General features: G+C 46.5%; 1 protein-coding gene across 1 annotated transcript in view; it reads right to left on the reverse strand.

Moving 5' to 3' along the window:
- The window catches only part of ITGB5 (integrin subunit beta 5), a 112,357-nt gene that overhangs the window by 83,310 nt on the left and 6,443 nt on the right, over positions 1–22,604 (reverse strand). The window contains exons 2-4 of the mRNA XM_068989098.1: positions 18,901–18,986; positions 10,740–10,944; positions 646–895 (exon numbers count right to left, since the gene is read on the reverse strand). Coding sequence (XP_068845199.1) covers positions 646–895; positions 10,740–10,944; positions 18,901–18,986 — 541 coding nt within the window. The remainder of the gene's footprint in view (positions 1–645; positions 896–10,739; positions 10,945–18,900; positions 18,987–22,604) is intronic.

A 22,604-nucleotide genomic window follows, 5' to 3' on the forward strand; every position in this document is an offset into this window, starting at 1 on the left:
CAGGTATCCACTGATCAGGAGACCCATTTGCCCTTAGGTGAGTTCAGAAAATAAACTTCCACCACGCTTGAGTCACTACATAATTTTTTAGATTTGTTCATTGCAGTAGTTAGAAACCGCCATTCTCTAATAATGTGTCCCATCTTTTCTAATTCAAGTACTTATGTTAGAAAAAAAAATCACACTTATAAAAGGCAGGGTTTTCATTTTGTTTTGTCAAGGGAAGTTATAGTTATTTATATAAACAACAGGAACACACTTTGAATTCACTTATTCCAAACACCTGAGTTACTCTAAACAAGTGGAAAGTTTAAATTATTCTGCCTGCTGTTCACGATTATTGGGGTCCATCACTTCCTGAGAGCACTCTCTAAAATCTACTAATGTAGAAAACACTGCTGTGTCAGGCAGGCAGGAAAACAAATGAGCTATCATCACTGTAGCATTACACAACCTTGTAACAACTTCTTTCTTCCCAAGCAGAGGGAGAACAGAGCCAGAACATCCTTCAGCAAATTTAACACCTAAGCCAGGTTCCCTCCCCCACCCAGATACGACCTCCCTAGGCCTTTCTTTAGGGTCAGTCTTCCTTCTGAACCATTTCTCCATCCTTAAATGCCCAACAGAAGGGCGGCTGTCACTCACCCAATGCATGGGTTGGTCTGGTACCTCGGCGCTGTGTAGGAGAAAGGAGAGATGTTCTTGTCTACAAAAGACCCAAACCCCAACCGGAAGTTGCTGGTGAGCTTCCTCATCTCCTCAGCTAGCTTAGTGCCCAGGCTCCGGATGTTTTCCAGGTCATCCTTCATGGACAGAGAGAGGTCCATCAGGTAGTACAAGTCCACGGGATAATCCTCCACCTGTCGAACCTGCAGCTGGAACGTAGTCTTGTCACCTGTGCCAACCAAGAGACCATGCGTGTTAGAGGTAGGTCATCCAGTTTGCTGGGGCGGAAGGGATGGGTTTTGCTTTCAAAGCTGGTCCACCTGCAACTTTTCTTTAGTGACCGTGTGCCTCTTGGAAGACATTTTTTTCCTGGAAGCAGAGTGACTGATGGAATACGGGTGCTAAGGGTGCAGCTCTAGGTTCTCCTTTCACACACATGGGGTCTTTACGACCCCATGGACCACAGCCTACCAGGTTCCTCCACCCATGGGATTTTCCAGGCAAGAGTCCTGGAATGAATTGCCATTTCCTTCTCCAGGGGATCTTTCCCACCCAGGCATTGAACCCAGGTCTCCTGCATTGCAGGCAGACGCTTTACCATCTAAGCCACTAGGGGAGCCACTCCTTTCACACACAGGGCTCAGCAATTTTTAAGGAAACTCTTTAAGAATGAGTCTCCTTAGCAGTGTTCTGTTTTCTCAGCAAAAAAGACTTTAGGTAATTGGTGGATAGTGAACCAGACAATTCCATGGACACAAACTAGGTGAAAGTAGTCCACCCACCACATACCAACTTCAGAAAAAGGACTGACCAGGATGGGAGTATGGCCAGGAGACTATAAAGGTGTGTGTGAAACAGAAAACAGGGAAGAAATTAACAAAAGAAGGATATAAGAACTGAGGTGGCGAGAGAGAGGAGAAGGCAAGAGAAAGGGGGAAAGCAAAGATGGTTACTTAAAATACCCCACAAGGGCAAAAATGTTTACGCTTATATTGTGTCACCTATTTCTACCTCTCTAGCCATTTATCAAACGATAGTATTTAGTTCTGGGGCATATTTGACATTGCAGACACAAATCATTATCAAATTATCTGTATAAATATGAGAATATTACAAATTTTAGCACCATCAAAAAGAAAAGGAAAAAAAAAAGAAACATTATTAGATTTATCTACAGCTACAAGAGAGAAAACGGTTTTTGGTTCTATAATAAGACAGTCAACAGACAAAGGAAAAAGAAATTGATTCAGAGGAAAAGAACAAAGAGAAAAAGGCAGTGTCTGGGAGGCGTGGCCTCTGCAAGCTTGCCCCACAGGCTGTGCAGAAAGGCCCAAGTCAGCACAGTAACTGGGGGATGCATGCCAGGACAATGATTCTTCATAATTTCATAACCTCTAAAAACACACTGTTCAGACATAATTTCAATAAGTAAATCCTACCAGGTGATTCTATCTGCCATCACGATTATTAGCCTCCCAGAGACACCAAGAGATGTCTTTGAACACTTTGCGTGTAACTGTCCACACACATTTGAAATGTGGATGTACTCTCTTGTGTTCAGAGGTGCAATGTCGAAGGTGACTTTGCTCCCACGAGGGTCCACGCCTCATCTGCCCACAGTGACATTTTAACCAATCTTTCACCTCTAGCTGACAACCAGTGGGTTGAAGCCTTCTTGAACTTGCAGGATAGGTGACCCAGTGGTCTGTTCTCCCTCCCCTCCTCCCATCCCAGACGAGGCATACATCATTAATTAGACCGTGAAGAATCTAAGGACCTAAAGATTTCAGTCCAAATTCCAGCTTTGCCCCTCAACTAGGGATGCCACCCAAATCTCCATTTCCTTAACTGTAAAAGGGCAATAACAGCACCCAGCATTAAGTCTATGAAGCACTCGTGTGGAAAGGAGAGTCTTGTAAGCAGTGAAGGCCTGCCCAAATGCAGAGTGATTACTATAATTACCACTGTAGCCTGAGTGGCGGAGCCCAGCCTGCTTCCCCTGACGTGTCCTTGCATGTGCTGCTCAAGCCACCTGGAGATTGATGTAGTTTGGGCTGCCTGGTGGTATGAGTCTATTTTTAAAAACCATTGGGGTCTGACTCAGAAGAATGTTCGCGATTTCTTCCAGAATGAATTCCAGACTGCTACAGTATCTGTCTCTGGTTCCCATGAGGCAGAGGGAGCAGCTCTCAGCATAGGGCCCCTCCCATCCCTGGATGCCCCACCACAGTCGGGGAGGGGCGGTGGCCTGTGAACATGTCCCCTCCATCCAAGCCTATGACCTCTTTGCAGGGTCTTCTGTGTTTTTCTGACCTGTGCCCTTCCCCCAAGTTCCCACCTACACCTTCTTTAATCCAGAATCTGCTTCCACCTTTGGGGGATTATGACCAGTTAACAGATGAGCACTTTAGGACCAGGAAACAGGGAACCAGCTTGGATTCATGGAGGCTGGGAGGCATCCACGGGAGGGAAGCAGACACCAGCCTTGGAGAGCAAGAGCCAGGTTGGAATCCAGACTTTGTCACCAAGGATTCCAGACCTCAGGCTTCTTTAAACTTGCTGCCCAGTTTCTAGATCAGTAAAATGGGGAAGATGTTCATTACTGTGGGTGTGGAGGAGTCTCTCTCTCTCTCTCTCTCTCTCTATATATATATATATATATATATATATAAACACTGTACAAATGCTTCTATGCAAGAAAAACTTCAATCCCAGGTCCCCTGAAAGTCAATTATTAAAGCAATTTCCTGTGGGGCTAAAGAGAGAGACAGAACATTCTGCCAAAAACTTGAGTGTGAATGGCTAACAGCCTTCGGTATTATACTTAACTCCAAATTTTCCAGACATGAAGGCAAACAGAGAAATGAGATGTGATACATAGGTCTCTCTGTATGCAAGAGGTTCTCTATTTTGAAGTAAGAAATCTATTGCCAGTAAATTCTAAGAGAAGCTGATCACTAAAACACACACACACCTCCCCAAAGGGAGGCTGCAAATGCTAAAAAAAAAAAAAAAAATTTCTCTCCAAGTTTTCCAAAAATGGACGAATGTATGAAAAAGGGTTAAATCATTAATGTTCAAAATAAGGGTTTACGGCTACCTTATCTATGCTGGATTTTAAATGCTACAAACTCCTCAGTAGTCCTTGACAATAATGGAATTTCTGTCAATGTAGTCAAGGAAGAACCTTTGTCACAAATTAAAAGGGATGTTGTCTATAAACTTAAATTACACATATTGGCCCATCTCAGGGAACCCTGCCTCCCAGGTACCATTGCTTATCTGCTTGAAAGAAACATCCCAACAAGACTTGCCTGTGAACGGCTGCAGGAAGGAAGAAATTAAAACACCTCCTTTGAAGCCTGCTGGGAACCATGCTTTTGCCTCCTCTCCTTTTAGTATAAAGGTGAAAACAAAAGTTGCTCAGTAGTGTCCAGTTCTTTGCGACGCCATGGACTATACAGTCCATGGAATTATCTAGGCCAGAATGCTGGAGCGGATAGCCTTTGCCTTCTCCAGGGGCTCTTCCCAACCCAGGCATCAAACCTAGGTCTCCCACATTGCATGCGGACTCTTCACCAGCTGAGCCATGAGGGACGAAGCCTGAATTCTAACTCAGGGAAGATGCTTCCTGGGATACTAGTCCACCATCTCCTTGGTCTGCTGGCTTCTTGAATAAAGTCATTATTCCTTGTCCCAACAACTTGTCTCTTGATTTACTGGCCTGTTACACAGCAAGCAATATAAGCTTGGACTCAATTAACAGCAGATTTTGGAGGGACTGACACTTCTGGAGCAGTTCTCAGCGTGGGTGCTAAGTGCCCCAACTCCCTGATGAGGGAGCCCCCAGGGTTAGCTGACTGAAGGTGAAGCCGCTGCTGCAGGCCAGGGGCACCCTCTGCTAGGAGAGGGTCTGGGGCACCTTCTCCATCTTTGAGTACACTTCTGGAACCAAGTACACTTGAAAGTGAAAGTAAAGTCACTCAGTCATGTCCAGCTCTTTGCGACCCCATGAAATGGAGCCTAATAGGCACCTCTGTTCCTGGGATTTTTCAGGCAAGAGTACTGGAGTGGGTAGCCATTTCCTTCTCCAGGGGATCTTCCCAACCCAGTGATCGAACTCTGGTCTCCCACACTGCAAGCAGACACTTTACCGTCTGAGCCACTTAGACACACTCAATAATACATCCAGCCGCCCAGTTTGGCACCACCTGAGACTTTAAACCAGTCGCCACCTCCTGTGAGTCCAGTCGGCTGAGAGCTGGGCTCACCGCCACTGTGGGCACTCAGTCTGTGCCTGTCTCTGGTGACACCAGCCCAGCCCACACGTCCCCCTCCTCCCTCTGCACCTAAGACCCCTACAGGTTCTTCTCCCTGTGTGGCTGTCACCATCTTCTCTGGGGCCAGTCCACAAAATCCCCGCCTTGGGACCAGCAGCAGAATCAGAGAAACAGGATAAAACAAACCCCAAAGTAAAGCTGATCTCCTGGGGCCCTCTGGTTCCTCCAGGTTCCAGTTCAGCCAGCCTCAGCTGTTTCTGCACAGAACTCGTGCCACTGCTTGGCTCCTCAGTATACAGTCTCCCTCCATAATCAAGTATCTACCAGCATTGCCTCTGAAATGTATTTTAAAAGCTTTCTTCTGTCTTCCCTCCAACAACAAGTGAAAAGTTATTTTTCCTGGGAACATACACCAGATGACAAACATTCCCAGAAAATGAACATACAGAATTCTAGCAACAACTTTTGGTCTTCCTAAGATTGATTTGTACTCAAATATTTTAGACAAAGTAGCATCTAACAGATAAACACTCTCACCATCCCCACTGCAAGTAGTTGATTCCTTAGAATTATACTTCTGTGCTAGAAATGAAAAGAAACATTAAAATCAGCTACATTATAAATGGACTACAGCTGAACAGGGAATTAGGGCCCCAGCACATAACTTCTAAGACTATCACCCAGCTCTCTGCTCACTGAAGCAAAAGGCAATTAAGACTCAGAATTAAATCCAGACCCATAACGAAGAATTGCCTTCCTGGCCCAGAACAAGGCTGAGTGCGGCACCAAACACTACTCCCTCTCCTCAGAATTCTGACTCCTGACAGATGGAACCATCAGAAGACGTTATTGACCTTTACAGTACCTGACGCCAAGCAATTAGGGTTCAGCATTATTAGTTTCCTTGAAAATAATCTTAGTTTGAGCTGCTATAACCAGTACCATGGACCAAGTGGCTTATAAACAACATAAATTTATTTCTCACGGTTAACAACAGTGTAAGACCAAGACTAGGCCAGTGTGGTTGGGTTCTGATGAGAGCCCTCTTCTGGGTTTCAGACTACAGACCTCCTGCTGAACCAAGCAGAAGAACCCTCTGGGGTTTGGGGGTTTGTTTTTATACTACTAATCTCATTCATGAGGGTTCTACCCCATGACCCAATCGTCTCTTAAAGGCCCCATTTCACTTCTTAATACTATCACATTAGAGGGTTAGGATTTCAACATATGAATGTTGGAGAGATACAAACATTCAGCCCACAGCAAAGCACTATCCACCCATCATCAAGTGTTTTTAAGTGTGTGCACTGTCAGTCTGGGGAGCAGAAGCAATACCCAAGTCAGGCACGTGCCATCTCCCATCACAATGTGAGAGGGGAGAAAGGCAGTATACACAGGGATGGAAAGAAGCCCATCTCAAAAGCAACCCGTCCTGTACAGTTAACAGTACAATCCCAGGTCAGTTTCCTGGCTCTGATAACACACTCCAGTTATGTAACAAGTTATCCTTGGGGAAAGCTGAGACGGTACACAGGGACTCTCCATTATTTTTGCAACTTCTTGTGACTCTAAAATTACTTCAAAATAAAACGTCTAAAAAAAAATGCTTTAAAGCTGCCAATCAGAGGTCATTTTTTAAGAGGCTAATGGATTGAGTCAAATCAAGACTTAAGTAAACCCTTTCTAATTGCTCCACCCCTAGCTTTTCACCATTTCAGTATGCTTTATTCTAAAGTTTACGTTCTTTCTTAGGGATTTTATGTTCTTCATTAAGGGTTTTTTAAGATTGTTATCCTGACATACAGTTTCAAGGATTGGAAACAGAATGGAAAACATGATCTTGTGTTTATACAAAATCTTGCTTAAAGTTTGGCAGTCCGTCAAAAAGTTAAACACAAGATTACCATATGACCCAGCAATTCCACTCCTAAATATACACTCAAGATTATTGAAAACATATGTCCACACAAAAATGTGTACATAAATGTTCACAGCAGCATTAGTCATAATTGTCCCAAAGTGAAAGCAGCCCCAAATATTCATCAACTAAAATGTGGTATATCTATACATATACAGTGGAACATTATTTGGCCATAAAAAGGAATGAAGTCCTGATACATGCTACAGCATCAATGAATCTTGAAAACATTTTGCTTAAGTGAAAGAAGCCAGACATAAAAGACCACATATTACTTGATTTAAATGAAATGAAAAGTAAGCAAAATCCCAGAGATCAAAACCAGATTAGTGGTTATCAGGGGCTGAATGCATGTGGTGGGGAGGGAGAGAATAAGGAGTATTAAGGGCTATAGGATTTTCTTTTTGTAGTGATGAAAATGTCCTGGAATCATAGTGGTGATGCTGTACCACTTTGCAAATACACTACAAACCACTAAATCGCATACTTTAAAATGGTAAGTTATACAGTATGTGAGTTATATCTCAATTTAAAAACAAAATAAAATTCTAAAAATTCTGCTTAAATAAGGGGAAAATTGTTCTTTTTCTTCCAGGTTTATTCTGGAATAATAACCTTGCCTGGGTGAAGTGCCTCACATATAGTGCTGAAGCTTGTCCTTAACTAGTCTGGCATAAAGCTAATAAAGTGCTACACATTTCACTCAACAAACACTTATCATGAGGTATGGGGGAGCTGGGCAAAGGAGACACAAAAGCATTTCTGAAAATACACAATGGAGAAACCAATCGCTGCATACCTGAATGCCTTCCCCAGAGTCAGAGGGGCATTACCTTGAAATAAGTATGCACTTGGTAAACTGAAAATGTTGCTAATTACAACATACTATTCTTCTCATCCCCCAAACAAATAAATATCTGGGGTTTGCCTGTATTTCTCTTTATTAATACTGAAATTTTCAAAATTTTAAGAGGCATCATTGGCATCACATGTTTCTATATTTGAGAAAGAAACGTGTTCATGAGGTTCTAGACCTCTAGGAATTCAGATTTTCATCAGGTCTCCTCCTCACTTTTCACTAATTTTCTTCTCCAATTCTCTATCTTCATCTCTATAGGCTGCCATGGGCTCTCCATTATTGCACCTTCTGTAGGACCAGAGCTGCACACAGTCCTCACATCATGATATTGTATCAACACAGAATGATGTCTTTTTATTTTCAGTATTGGAAACTGAATCACAATGCTTTAGTGAGAGATGTAAGTATACCAAATTAGACTGCTTTCTTTCTTTAACTGAGTGTATGTTGAGTTTCGTGCATAAACAAGCATTGTGCATAAACTGAACGTTATGAGAACGTTGCACAAGGAGGATCCCCTTATTCAAATCATTTCTTAGGAGGCTGTCTCAAAAGCTAATTGATAAGTCAAACCACACAACAGTCTTTCTGCCTTAGAGCCACACCTTAATTCTCATTTTAAAAACTGGAATTGAAACGGTGACATCTTTGGCTTTGTGTGACCTCCAGCTTCTCCCTAAACTAAATCTACCCTCAAGAATAAGGACTCACCCCCATGAAGAATATTTCTTGGGGAGAGCAGCACAGGCTCAGAGTAATTCTAGATGAGGAGTTCCCCAAATAAAAACGTCCCTCAATGATGACCCTCAAACTCTTTTAGAGGTGTTAATTTTGGTCTTCGTTTTCAAAAACTGACTGAAAACGGTACACAGTAATATATACATCATAAACACATGAACAGTACGAATACAGGAATAAAGACAGAAAACCTAGCAAAAATGAAAACATAAAGTGGATGCTTTTTTAAGGCTTTTCTTGAAGTGCCTGTTACACAGTTTTTAAGATAAAAAGGAAAATACACCACTTATGTTAGTCAATAACCATTTTTATCATACGCTGGGCTCTGATAACTTACTAATCTACAAGGATGCCTACGTCCCCTTCTAGGTCAGAGCCCTTGACCTTGAGTCTGAATCAAAGACTAGCGTGAGGAGAGGCGTTCATCTTTCCCCAGAGGACACCACCGAACATCTGCCTGCTCGGCTCCCTCTTTTCTACCCACCCGCACAGCTCTGTAAGGGCTGCCTTCTCTCTCTCACCTCGGAACCTTACTAAACGCAGGCCCAAGAGTCCCTTCCAGTCAGGTGACTTGTAAGAACGGTATGTTGAGCTAACCCCAGCCCTAAGCCCTGGGCTGTGCAGCAGTTCGCACTGCTCTACATCCAGCAGGGCCCCGGACACCTTCTTTTGTTTCTTATTTCCAAGACAAGTCAGTAGGTGAAATGAGACAGTTCTCAAATGCACGGTGACTCAGAGTCCTTTCTTATGACAACTAGAAGAAGCATGACTGAATGCTTACGATGTGCAGGGCCATGCTCGATTGTCTCTGAGATATGAGAATCTCTATCCAAATAGAGGTGTGGCTGTCTCCAAAATCTGCATCTCTGGCCATGACTCTTTGAAAACAGTAGTTTAAAGTTCTTAAAGTGAATTTAAACAGAAAGTCTCATTTAAGCCTCTGAATAGGGCTGTGAGGAATGAAGGTGACAAAGACCCTGAGATGCTAAGGAGTGGGGCCACTTGCCCAGGGCCCCGAGCTAGGAACAGAGCCAGAACCAGAAGCCCAGACAGCCAACCAGATCCCTCATCTTCCCACATCCCCAGCCACCCCGAAGTCTCAACGAACCATCTGGAAATGGTTATCGTGAGTGGCTTCCTAGACAATGAGAAAGGAGAAGAGGCTAAAAGTCAACGGGATTCAGGGGGAAAGGCTGCCTTCTCTCAACAAGTGATACTTTCTAATTTGGCCATGTTCACATCCTCCCTTGACATCACAAGGGACCTCACGTGTAGAATATGAGGTGTCAAAAGTGGTGAGCAGGAAACCATGAGCTGTGCAACCACATAGACCCAATACTGAACTAGGTTCGCTGCTCTGCCTGCGAGCCCTTGAGCACACAGCTCCTCAGGTGTAAAATTATGTCTGTTACCTTTGGGTAGGTCAAGTAATTAGCACATAGTATGTGTGCAAAAACTGTTAGTCCCCTTATACCACAATGAACTCCAAGGCAGAGGTTCCAAGGTCATAAAGAAAAAAATATCTCTACTCTGCAAGTCTGTCACTTCAGAATGCCACCGATTCAAATTTGCTGACAGGAAAAAATACTTTCTCCTGGAGGTAGCATGTTCCCGTAGAAACTCGCATGGACTAAGGAGTAAATGTACCAGCATCCTCCCATCGAAAATAAGAACATTATTCACAACAATCAAAACGTGGAGACAACCCAAGAGCCGATGGATGGATAAACAGCTGTGTCTACACAGCCAATGGAGGACTATTCAGCTTGAAAAGGAAGGAAACTGACACATGCTAGCTCATGGGTGAACCTGGAGGATGTTACAGTAAGTGAAATGCTCCAGTCACAAACAGACAAATGTATCTGAGTCCACTTGTATGAGGTATGTGGAGCAGTCAAATTCACACACACAGAAAGTAGAATGGTGGCTGCCAGGGACTGGGGGGCGGGGGGAGGCGGAGAGGGAGTGAGGGATTAGCGTTTAACGGGTTCAGAGTTTCAGTCTGGGATAAGAAAAAAGTTCTGGAAATGGACAGTGGTGATGGTTAGAAACACTGGGAGTACAATTAACAGCGCTGACCTACACACTTAGAAATGGTTAAAATGGCAAATTGTATGTTCCGTATATTTCACCACAACTTTTAAAATAGCAAAGATACTCTTATTATCCCAAAGGCCTTGGCCCTCCCTTCCCGGGGTCTGGGCCATGCCTCCCATCGCCCTCCCCTGCCAGGCTTCTCTTCCCACCATCCTGAACTGGCCCACCCCAGGGCACTCACCGGGCCTCAGGGTCACCGTGACCTCCTGCGGTGTCAGCTGGATGACATCGGACCCCGCTGGGCTGGAGCCCTTGCTGCTGAGCGGCAGGCTCCGCAGAACCTGGGTGCTGCTGGCCGGGCTCTCGAACTCGCCGCCACAGCCATTCCTGATCAGGTTCGCCTTCAAGTCGCACCGGGAAGTGACCGACCGCAGGCTCCCGAAGTCCTGGAGGCACAGAAACAGGGGAAGAGGGCAGAGGGCAGTCAGGATGGCTCCAGAGCATCTCAGGCTGTGGATTCATCATCACCCCTCGACCCTGGACCCTCTACATTCCATTTCCTAAAAGTGGACAAGATGGTCACCCCCACCCCAAATGCCTCACGGAGTATTATGAGAATTAAATAAAGAACTGAGGTGCTGGATACGGAAGCATTGTGTAAGTTGTAAACACACACAGTAAAATGTTTGGCTGCACTGTTATTTTAATGGTCAAAATGCTTCTTTAAAAAAAATGTGCCTGTCTACCTGATAAGCAGAAGAAAACAACTGATATGGTCAAAAGTTGCATAACTAAAAATTTTGAAAGATACAAGTGGCCGATAGCCGTCACTCAGACAATATCCCAAGGCCAGTAGGTGCCCAGTAGGGCCTCTGCAAGAGTCAAGTCCAGGAAGTCAAGGAGACTTTGAAGTATTTTTAAGTAAGTAAAACCAGATGTGTTGTTCTGAGCTTCTGTGATTTTGTTTGTTTATAACTGAATTTTTTTTAAATTTTGTCTATTGAACTCTTGACATAACAAGAGATCTTGCCTGTCAACAACCTCAGGGATGCCACAATAAATATACATATAAATGGCTCCAAAAACACTTGCGGAACAATCTGAGAAAAATGATTATTCTAGAAATTGCAAGAGTCCAAAGCTGGGTTCTGTACAGTCAAGCTGGGCTCTGATACAGCAATTCTGATGAAGCAGTTTAAAAAAACAAACAAACAAACAAATCACAGCAGTAGGGGACAGGAGAGGTACCTTCCTAAGGGCCTTACAGGCATGGATCCGCTGTCCTAAGCTGTGTGAAGCAGAGGTTGAATTACTGAATAGCTGTCCAGAGCTGAAAGGGCTCAGGGGCTGCTCAGAGCTTACTTGGCTAAGGAATTTCTGAACTTCTTGCCAGCACACTGGGCCTTGCTGCCAGCTCCTCGAATCCTGAGGAACTGGTTGTCCTCCACCCAGTTCTGGTTGTCAAAGCGCACATGTCTTGAGCAGACCAGTGCACATCCCCACCACCAGGCTGGCGAGGAAAGCATCTTCGGTCTCCCCAGAGCGATGGGTACCCCAACACCCCTCCCCTTGGCCTGGTGCAGCCTGCGTTTTGGAATAGACAATGTCACAGAGTCAAACTGCTTCACCCTAAGCGGGAGGCCACTGCATGATTCCTCATCCACAGCCTCAGCCATTTACATCAGCAAGATCATCCTGTGACGCACGGACACCTGTACCAGCAATGAACTTCATCCAAGCTGCCCAGTCAGTCTGCTCAAAGGCTGCTTTTGCTAGACACTACCAGTCCCCGAGGGAGGACAGGTACAGAGCCACCTGCTGCTCCCCTGATGGGTTCATCAGGAGACTTTCAAGTCCAGGACACACCTCCCAGACCTGAAGAGCTGACAGGCAGCCACAGAGAGCCCATTATAGCCTTGTTTGTGTAGCTGGCTTTCCTGACTCTATTCGGGGCTTCTTTATTTTCCAGGTTGTTAGGAGTAAAGCCCTCTTCATTCCCCTCATTGTTAACAGCTTTATTTCTCCTTAATAACATTGTTCAAGGTTGTGGCAAACCTTCACTCCAATGCACAAGGCTTCCTTGAAGTTTGCTGCACCAGCAGGAAAGACCACGAACTCCTGCCACGGAGTTGGCCAGCATGAGAACCACCACTGACCACATAAAAACTGCCACGTGCAGGATGACTTTACAAGTGCCAAACACGTCAGCAACGGGACTGTACAGGGGTGCCCCCTGCTCAGCAGCTCCAGCTTCACGGGCAGCACTGGACAGCCTACCACGACACTCATACCAAACCCAGACTTAGCCTCAGGGCCATCAAATCTATCATTTCTGTCAACCTTCTCCTGTTTCAGAGTTTGGTTTTCTTGCTACTTGGGGCAGTCCCAGTGGCTTCTCTCATGCGCTTGACATCCTTTGAAGATACCTTTATCTATATAATCAAGTCCTGTCATTATCCCAGACCTTTAGGGCCTCAGTGACACCTGCTGAGGCACCTCCGGGCGTGCAGGTCTGGAGAACCCTTTGAGGATAAGGTGGCTTTCTTAAAGTCTATCAGGGATGCCCACAATCGCTGAAGTTCTCTCTGGCATGGAGTCTGAAGACAGCCATGCCTGATCTCTAGCACAGGCTCTTGCTGCCCAAGAAAGGGACAGATAGCACTGCAGACCCAGCAGGGAGTGACAAACCCACCACAAGCTTCCGCTCTCTTCCCCTGAGATCCTCACTAGATATTTTAATTTTGAATAAGAGCAGATGCACATTAAAAGAGAAGACACCAAAATCACAAAGACCAGGGCATATATTATAAGAGTTATGTCCTTTCCAGGTGGCACAAATGTTATAAAGACAATGTCTCAATACCTCCATTCCTAAGCTTCAAATTCAATGAGTGCAGATGCCCCAAATTATATAAACTCTTGAAGGAAAGGAAGACTCATGGTTAAAAAATCCTCCTCACATGAGTGACATCCTGAAGTCTGATGTGCCAAGAGCTTCTGCCAGGTGTCAGAACAAAGCAATTTCCAGGGAGAAGGGACCTCAGATGCATCACCTGGTCCAGTCCCTCACTTCTACAAATGATGAGTCAGAGGTCCACACACCTAAGTTCATGCCTATGTTCACCTGAGGAGTTTAAGTTTCTCCAGCCTCAGCTCTGTGCACACAAGCTCAGTGTTCCTTGCATCATCTGCCTCCCTTCTCGGTCAAGGTCACTGCTGAATTCCAGAGCAGGAAACTAACTCTGTGACCCCAGACTTCATCCCCCTAAATTGGGCATTTCCTTTGCTGTTCCAGGTGCCCAACTCTTCTGCCACCTATCAAACTTGGAGGATAACTATCCGCTCGATGCAGAAAAACAGGCATGAGACTTCATCTCAACATGGAAAAGTGGAAACTAGTTTCAGAATGGTTTCTCAGGCTCAGCTGCCTGCGTTCATGTCCGACTCTTTGTGACCCCATGGACTGTACAGCCCGCCAGGCCCTTCTGTCCATGGGATTCTCCAGGCAAGAATACTGGAGTGGGGGGCCATGCCTTCCTCCAGGGGATCTTCCCGACCTAGGGATCGAACCAGTGTCTCTTAAGTCTCCTGCACTGGCAGGCGGGTTCTTCACCACTAGCTCCACAGCTCCGTGGTGGAAGAAGTTTCAGTTCACGAAGGAAGCATCTGTCCACACAGTCTCCAGAGATACTGTCACCAACCCTCCAAAGGGCTCAGGGAAGGTAACTGTATGACAGGCAACCCACTAAGAGAAGCAACAGAAGGCACACTGGAACTCGAAGTATCTTTCATGGCTTCTAGTCACTAAACGGTAATAACATCAGAAAGAAAAACATAAGAAGCAGGCGTACCAAACCTAGATGATTTTACTTTGTTCTAACACTGGTGCTCAAGAATTGTTACAACCTGGCCCTCTGCACTGCCTCTGTCACCTGTCACACAGAGGATATAATGAGGTCTACTGCTCACCGAAATAGTACTTAACTCTCATACATTTTGTTAATTAAAACCCCCTCCTGCAGCCAAGAGCAGCACTCAGCAGGCTCTCGGCAGTTGGGCACAGCGGCCAGGGCACTCGGCTTGTCCTCCTGCGGGACGCCGGTCATCACATCCTCTGCGTGCCTCACTGCCTGCTGCGGAAAGCCAAAACTCAAAAAAGATGTGGGTGGTATTTAGGGGGAAAGATGGGTTTTTGTTTCTGAAACAGCAGGGTGAAGAGCTGAGAAACTGCAGACCTGGGGAAAGAGGAACCCAAGCAGGAACAGGGCGGGGTGGGAGGGTGCGGACCATGGGGGCAGATGCCTTGATCCTGGTGAGAGGGGGAAGCAAATACAAAGTGGTGAACAGGGAGAGGGCCTGACGGAGACTTGGGCAGGGGCAGGAAGCTGGGGCCCTCTGTGGCTGCGGCCCTGGCTCCGTTGCAGCCCTGGTGGATCTGGGGGGAGGGCAGGCGAGGCTGAAGGTAAGTGGCGACAGACTAAAATCTGTGCACCGTCAGCACACCACCGTGTGGCCCGGCTGCTGGGAGATGGGCAAGTCCCTGCCAGGTCTGCTGGGCTCACTTAACGCACTGGATGGCTGTTCATGGAGCATGTACACTGGGCTGAGATGCTTCCCTTTCACGACCACAAAGAGATGTTCTCCCACAGATCTGTGTTTTATTGTGAGCTGGAGCGGACACTCATGTTTTTCACTCCTTCCCAGCTTAAAGGAGAATATAGGTCATGTCCCCTCCGCTCTACTTTCCCCCGCAGGGTAATCTCCCAGAAGATCCAGTCAGCTGGTCTTGTTTCCCAGCCTCTAATCTGTCTCCTTCCTCACATTCCCACCTCTGGTCCTACTGACCCCTTCATTCCTTCTATCCATGTCCACCTCCAAGGCAAAGACTGGTCGCCGCAGCCCAGGTGCCCCAGCCTTCTCCCACGTCTGCCCCCACAGCCACCATCAATGTGCCCCAGGCCTCCCTGCTCTTGTCCCAGCGGGATTCCTTCCAGCATCCACAGGGCGGCCTTGGCAGCCTGGGCCCTTCTCCCTCTGGTTTCCTGGCAGTCTGAACTACTCCCAGCCACATCTCCTGAGGGTGTCTCACCTTCACACCCCAACAGCCTCTCCTCTCCCCACAGCCCTCAGCACCAGCGGCCAGCCTGCCTGTCTCCTCTCCCCACAGCCCTCAGCACCACCGGCCAGCCTGCCTGTCCCCTCTCCCCACAGCCCTCAGCACCAGCGGCCAGGCTGCCTGTCTCCTCTCCAGCTCCTGTAACCCTGCTTTCTGTCCTGGGGGAGCACCGCTGCTTCAGCCCCGCCCACTTCTCCCCAAACACCGTCCTCTGTCCAGTATGCTGGCCTCCCTGCTTCCGGCACAGGCTGCTGATCCACAAAGCCCCTTCCCCCTTTTTCCCGGGCACACAACTACATGAAGTCTCCCAGCTCCCTATGCACTTAGGCTGAGTGCTGTGACTGGTTTTAGATGAGAAGATGTGAGTGGAAATCACGTGGGCTGCCCCGAGGCCTTGCCATCAAAGCACCCGCGCACATTCTTACCCGCACACGCCCCTTCACATCTAGCGGGGTTGTGAAACTTACACTCTTAGAGCAGAGGCAAATGCCTACTTCAGAAACGTGAAGGACAAAACAGAAAAATAGGTAATAAGCCGCCAGAGTCTGTTGTGTGTCTTATGCCGGGCAGCACAATCAGCACTGGGAGTGTTCAAGCTGGCGGAGAACAGCCCCGGGCTCTGACGAAGGGCAAGGGACAGAGGCTGAGTCGTGTGATAAGGACCGGCAGTCTCCCTGCCCCATGCCACATCCTCAACTAGGACAGGGGAGAGTCTGGAGACTCTGACCTTAGAGCCAGAGGGTAAGATCTGTAGCTACCAGAGAAAATGAAGCCACAGTTGAAAGATGAAGACAGGAGAGCCAGGGTAACAGGGCCAGCCAAGCAGCAGAACCAGGCAGACAGAGTGGCATGAAATGGGGGCAGGGGAAGGGTGGTAAGGGCACTGGCTGACTCAAAGGCCACACCTGGGGGAGAACAGCATAATGGGAGGGGGACCTGGGAGACAGAATTAGGTTACAAGTTTGCTACATGCAGAGTAAGGCGTCCCCACCCCCCACCCCAGGTAAACAAGAAAGCCATTGTAGGATCTGAAGCAGAGCAGCTCAGTGGAATGTGTTTGGGGGTTAATCTGTGGTGGAATGCAGCCGGGAATCCACAAGAACACACTGGCTAGGGACCCAGCCCCCTACTCAGTACCAGCCCCTCCACATCATGTGCTCTCTGCAGGTAACCTCACCTCTTTGATGATGTCCCAGGATTCATGACTATGGCACTCAGTCACACTTACCCTGTTAAGAGGCAGTCTAGAATGCCCCAAACTTAGCTTTGAGACTACTCAGGCCCTGGAGAAAGTTCACCCCCAAAGGGGGTGGGAAGCTGCATTCCCACGCAGGTATCACAGGACGTTCATTAGCCGAGGCTGAGGCTATAAGCACAGACAGAGCCCAGTAAGCTACAGAGGGGACCGGGTAGCTTGGACCAGGACAATGATTTGCTCCTGGAGATATTAGTCGGGATTTCCCTGGTGGTCCAGTGGTTGACTCCATGCTTCCAACCCAGGGGACATAGACTTGAACTGGCTGGGGAACTAAGATATGTTGTGCTTCTCAGCCAAAAACAAAAACATAAAAAGGTGTCATCAGATACTACCAGTATCAGGACATCAGACTTGGGGAAAGGAAGAAACCTAAAGTTGACAATCCAGCCCAACTTCCAGAAACCATGGCTCACATTCCACGAGAAAATGTCTATAAGGTACAGGAGGCTCAGTTAATTAGCAGTTCCATCCACAAGCCCTCTCATGAATTGATCTTGTTTTGTACTTCCAAAGTATTGGAGGGTGGGAACTGTCATCTTCATTTTACATACCAAGAAGCAGTAAATTATGGTGAAACTGAGATTTCAACTTTGGTTTTCTAAACAAGGTGTCTTTTTAGCTGGCCTCTTTTATCAAATATGAATTCCTGACAGATTCTTGGCCAATTTTGAAGATGAGGAAGACACAGTATCTCGAGGAAATAATGATTTAATTGGAAACAGGCATGAAAACAAACGCACAGAGTAAGAGGCTACAAGGGCTATTGCTGGAGGTCCAACTACAGAGGACAGAAAGGTGGTCGGTCGTGGCCTGTACATGCAGACATGTAATAAATGGCCACCAGTGAAATCCTTCATCAGTCCTACTGAGCAGCTATTAATACTATGAGCCAGGTACCACTCTGGGTATGGGAGGTTCAACAGTGAAGAAAACAGATAAAACCCCTGCCCTAAATTTCTGGTGGGAGAAGCTTACATTCTTATTGCAGATAGATGGATAGATGAATGGAAACATGGTTGGGTGGACAGACAGATGTGTCTGGGGGAAACCATCAAAGTCTTCATGGAGTAGATGAGTCTTGAACTAATCTCTTGAAAACTGAAGACAAGGGCTTGGTCAGGGGAAGGAGGGGAAATCTGGGAAGCTCTTCAGGAGAAGCAGCAAAGAGAGAACCATGAGGGCGTTCATCAGTCAGGGCTCCCTGGGGACCCTCGCTTGGGTCATCCCCTGGGGCTAAAGTGTTGAGGGCAAGCGAGATGAAGGGAGGGAGGGAAGCAGGCAGGGGCCATGGAACTTGGGTTTGTCGTGCAGGTCGTAAGGAATCTGTGAAAGGTTTTAAAGTTAATAACAAAACAGTACCATTAAGCCCCAAAGACAATGAGGGGTTCACATGTTGAAAAGAGTCCTCTTTCAAAGTAGCTTGTTTAGTAATCTTACTCTTTACTAGGAAAAAAAAAAATTCTAGAACAGTCACTTGGAAGAGGCAAGTGTAGGTTTGGAAACTGAATATTTCCTGATTAGCCAACCAAGCGCTGATGTTTGTATTGCTTTACGAGAGCAATATGCCTATCACCACCCCAAACTTACATCCCTTCCTACAGGGTCTAAAGAAAGAGCAGCCATTCTTCTCAAGTAACCATTCCATAAAGGCCAATTCATAATATTCATCCTCAGATAAGCCACTGAACAATGACCGGCATCCGCCAACAGGCCACCCACCCAGGCATGTTTTATACCGTTATAAAGACTCACTCCACAAGCTCAGGTCTTTTTACCAAATAGCAGAAAACTGTACAAGAATCATAACTGGTTCCCCTACAAAAGGGAAAGAAGATCTTGTTTCCTGAAAACAGGATTAAAACATAAAAATGCAGCTTTTGTTTTGTCTCCGCCCTGGGAGAAAGGAAGAGGCAGCTCACAGAACCTGCACACGCTTTTTCTTCCCAGTCAACCTGGTTGCCGAGGTGAAGCCCACCGCGCCCCCCACCCCGCCCCTCAGAGCACTCCTCCCCTCCCCCACCTACGCACCTCTTTGGAGCACCAGGCACATTTTGGGTGGATTAGCAGGCATTCTTCACATGAGGTGGCACTTCCACTAGTGCATATGTTGAGACCTTCAAAGAAAGATAAAGATGCAGCCATTAGCTTCCAGCCATAAACTCCATTAATGGGCTTTTGCATGGGCAGGAGGAGTCACTTCCGTCTCTAACAGGGGGCCTCCCTGAAGCTGCAGGGTGCAGGCCCCTGTGCTGATCGCAGGCCTCTGCTCACTGGCAGAAGCTAAACACTGACGGCTTCTGAAGCACCCACCGCATGCACACTTGTGTTAGCAGCTCCCGTCGCTTCTACTGTGCCCGCAGGAGTCCCACTGCCTTCTTCCTGACACAGCAGGCCCTGGCTCATCGAGAACAAGGCCCCTCTACGCTCAGTCCAGACAAAGTATCATAAACAGCACAAAAAGCAAATTAAAAAAGAACTGATTCATCTTCTTCAGACACAAGAAAATCCTAAATTAGGTACTGTCACACCAAATACACAGTGTACCCAAAGACAGCAGCAAAGTCCTTAAAGAAGAATGTAGCCGAGGAATACAATGCCAGCTTAAGATACAGGGTATCTATTAATTCAATATATCTACTAATGGATCAAGAAAATACATATCATCTGGGGAGATAATAAAAAGGTATTTGACCAAATTAAAAAGCCACCCCTTCAAAGTCTATCCCTGATGTTCAAAAAAATATCAGAAACTAAAACTAGAAGGAAAAGTCTTTGTAAAAATTATTTACCCTCCACCCTCTGTCCCCATCCCATTGATCTGTGGAGGGGTCTCCTGAAGCAAACTCAAGTGTGGTATTCAGGTCAAATCCATTGTCCCCCTCTTCCCCCATCTCCCTTCTCCACTGTAGGCCCCTCCCACTACCACCCCCAACAGCAAAGGCATCCTTGGTGAAATTGATCATCACCCAAGTCTTTTCCTTCTGGGACAGATTTCTTTTGACCAAGAGCAATACTTACTGGTTTCTCTCTAAACAGATGTAACTTTATTTGGTCCTCACAGCACTAACAGACCCACTGGTCTCTTCTGCTCATTGCCTAGAGGCTCACTGGAAAAATGCAAAAAAGAAAAACCCAGGGCCACCAGCCCTAGGAAGAAGATCTCAGATCATAAAGGGGAAAAACAGAGGCAATAAGATTAACAGGAGAGTGTGGAGGAGAAAACGGGGAGGTTGAGACTCTTCCCAGCTTCGCCAAACAACATAAAAATACAGGTTGTAAGACATCTTAAAACTGTAACATTTCTCTAATTTGGTCACTTTAACTCCTTGATTCTTTGTCACTAGCAGAAAGAAACCTACAGAAGTCGGGTGACGCAGGAGGCTGCACTGAGTCACTGCACTGAGGCACTAGAGGGAAAGCCATGTGGCATGAGAATGGCAGCTCATTCCCTCTTCCAGGCAATGAAAGTGGGAGGAACTGGCAGGAGCTGAGGGGCTAGGAAGAAAGAGGGGTGACTTTGGGAGCCCACGGAGGGTGAGAATGATGGCTTTTCCCAGCCAGGGACCCTGACATGGAACCCTGGGCACTTCATCTCTAACAACTGCCACCCTGTTGGGACCCCACCTCATACCACCAGAGCTGGGGACCCCAACGTCACTGCCAGGCCTGCAGTGGGACCTCCTGGGCACAACGCTGGACTCGGAATGCATCTCACAGGAGAAACAAAGCCAGGACCAATCACCCTGCAGGCCTCATTTCAGGAGGAAGAGCCCTTCGCAGGTCCAAACATTCACCAGGAAGCTATCTGAATTCAGCCCACAGGGAAGTTGGGCTTGCCGTCCACCTGCTTACACTGACAACCTCCTTTCTCACTTTAAAATGAATCCACTCACTTGGAGACTTTCAAATAGGTACCTGAGCCTGTTAAAAAAGAGAAATGATTGCAGGAAAAGTTTCAAACGGTCAGTTTCATTGTTGGGTTAAATCTCCTTACGTGAATCCCTTTGCTGTACAGCAGGAATGAACACAACACTGTAAATCAACTATACTTCAATTAAAAAAAAATATTCCCCAGAATATTTAAAGTTGACATTAAATAAATAGACATGGGAACTTCCTTGGCAGTCCAGTGGTTAAGAGTCCACCTGCCAAAGCAGGGGACGTGAGTTGGATCCAAGAGGATCCCACATGCTGTGGAGCAACTAAGCCCGAGAGCCACAACGACGACTGGGCCCAGGAGCCACAACTACTGGCGTCGTGCTCCCTAGAGCCCCCGCTCTGCAACAAGAAAAGCCACCACAATGAGAAGCCTCACATGGCGATCGGAGAGCGGTCCCTACTCGCTGTAACTAGAGAAAGCCTGTGTGCAGCAACGAAGACCCAGCACAGTCAAAAATAAACAAACTTAGAAAAATAAATAGACGTCGACAACTTAAAAAAAAAAAAAAACTCCTTATCTGACAGAAACCACTAGCCGCGCAGGGGACAGAATCAAACCTAGAATAAAAGTGACTTTTCTCCTGTTTTCCTCCACCTTATCAAATACACATCCAGGCTCTTGTGGCATGTCATTTGCTTTGACATATAAAATAACTTCTATAAAGGATGCATAAAATCATCCCTGTAAATCATTTCTATAAAATCATGGAACTGCAGAACCTTGGAGCTAGAAATGCTTTAGGATCAGCTCACTAAGCCATCTAATTTTACAGCTGAAAACCTGAGAAAACAAAAATAACTTGGAAAAAATAACAAGGAGCCCAGTCTTCCGGTAAGAGGTCAGAAGGGGAACCAGCAAGCAAGTACCCATATGGGGTCTGTATGCCACCCAGACACGCATCATGTGACCAGTGAGTTCCAGGGACCTCTGAAGGAGATGTTCAACAGGCCCTCAGTCCAAAAGGAATTTGAGGTTGGATGTCTCAATTATGTCTCTGCCTCAACTCACATTAATTCACAAACACCACTTTCTAATTACCAGGGCCTCATCACTGAGCTCTGGGACCTTGGATCAGAGATCGCGGGTTCAGAGCATTAGGGCTCCTCCTCTCTGACCCATATCACACTGGGCTCTGGTCTTCTGCTTTGCTAGCCTAAAAGACCTTGGACAAAATCCTGAAAGAGGATCCACAGATGTGACAGGCATCTGGTATGAAAACATATTGAACAACTGTAAAATATCTGTCATACTACATTCTTAGTTGTTTCTGTTAGTTCTTACATATTCACATGCAATAGTAGTTTCACTGCACTGACAGTGATTCCACTAAAATCAGGTTGCTATATTTTGTAATAACAAAAAGCAAAGTAACCTTTAAAAACTGTATAAAAAATTAATTTTAAAATATAAAAATAAAATTAGGTTGCTGTTGAGACAAATTCAAATTCAAGAAACCCTGCTCTATGCAAGTCCTAAACGCCAGGTACTGGACTAGGGAAAGCTAGAGACACGGAGATGAATGACCCAGGCTGTGCTCCCTGGGAGCTCACGGCTGCCAGGGACAAGTCATGCCAGTCCCGCCAGGGACTCTGGGAACCCAAAGCATAGACCGTGTGCTGCCATGTGCCCCAGCGCCAGTGCTACTCCTCTGGCATCTCCCCTCTCTCCACCTATTAATATTTCAGTGAGTTTGGATTTGGCTGGATGAGTCAGTCGGCACCAGTAGCACTCTGAAAGGAAGGAAGTAATGAATAAAAACTTTAACAGCTACAGTTCACAAATGTCAGAGTGT

The sequence above is a fragment of the Capricornis sumatraensis genome, chromosome 1 (assembly GCF_032405125.1).
Source record: "Capricornis sumatraensis isolate serow.1 chromosome 1, serow.2, whole genome shotgun sequence".
NCBI classification, from domain to species: Eukaryota; Metazoa; Chordata; class Mammalia; order Artiodactyla; family Bovidae; genus Capricornis; species Capricornis sumatraensis.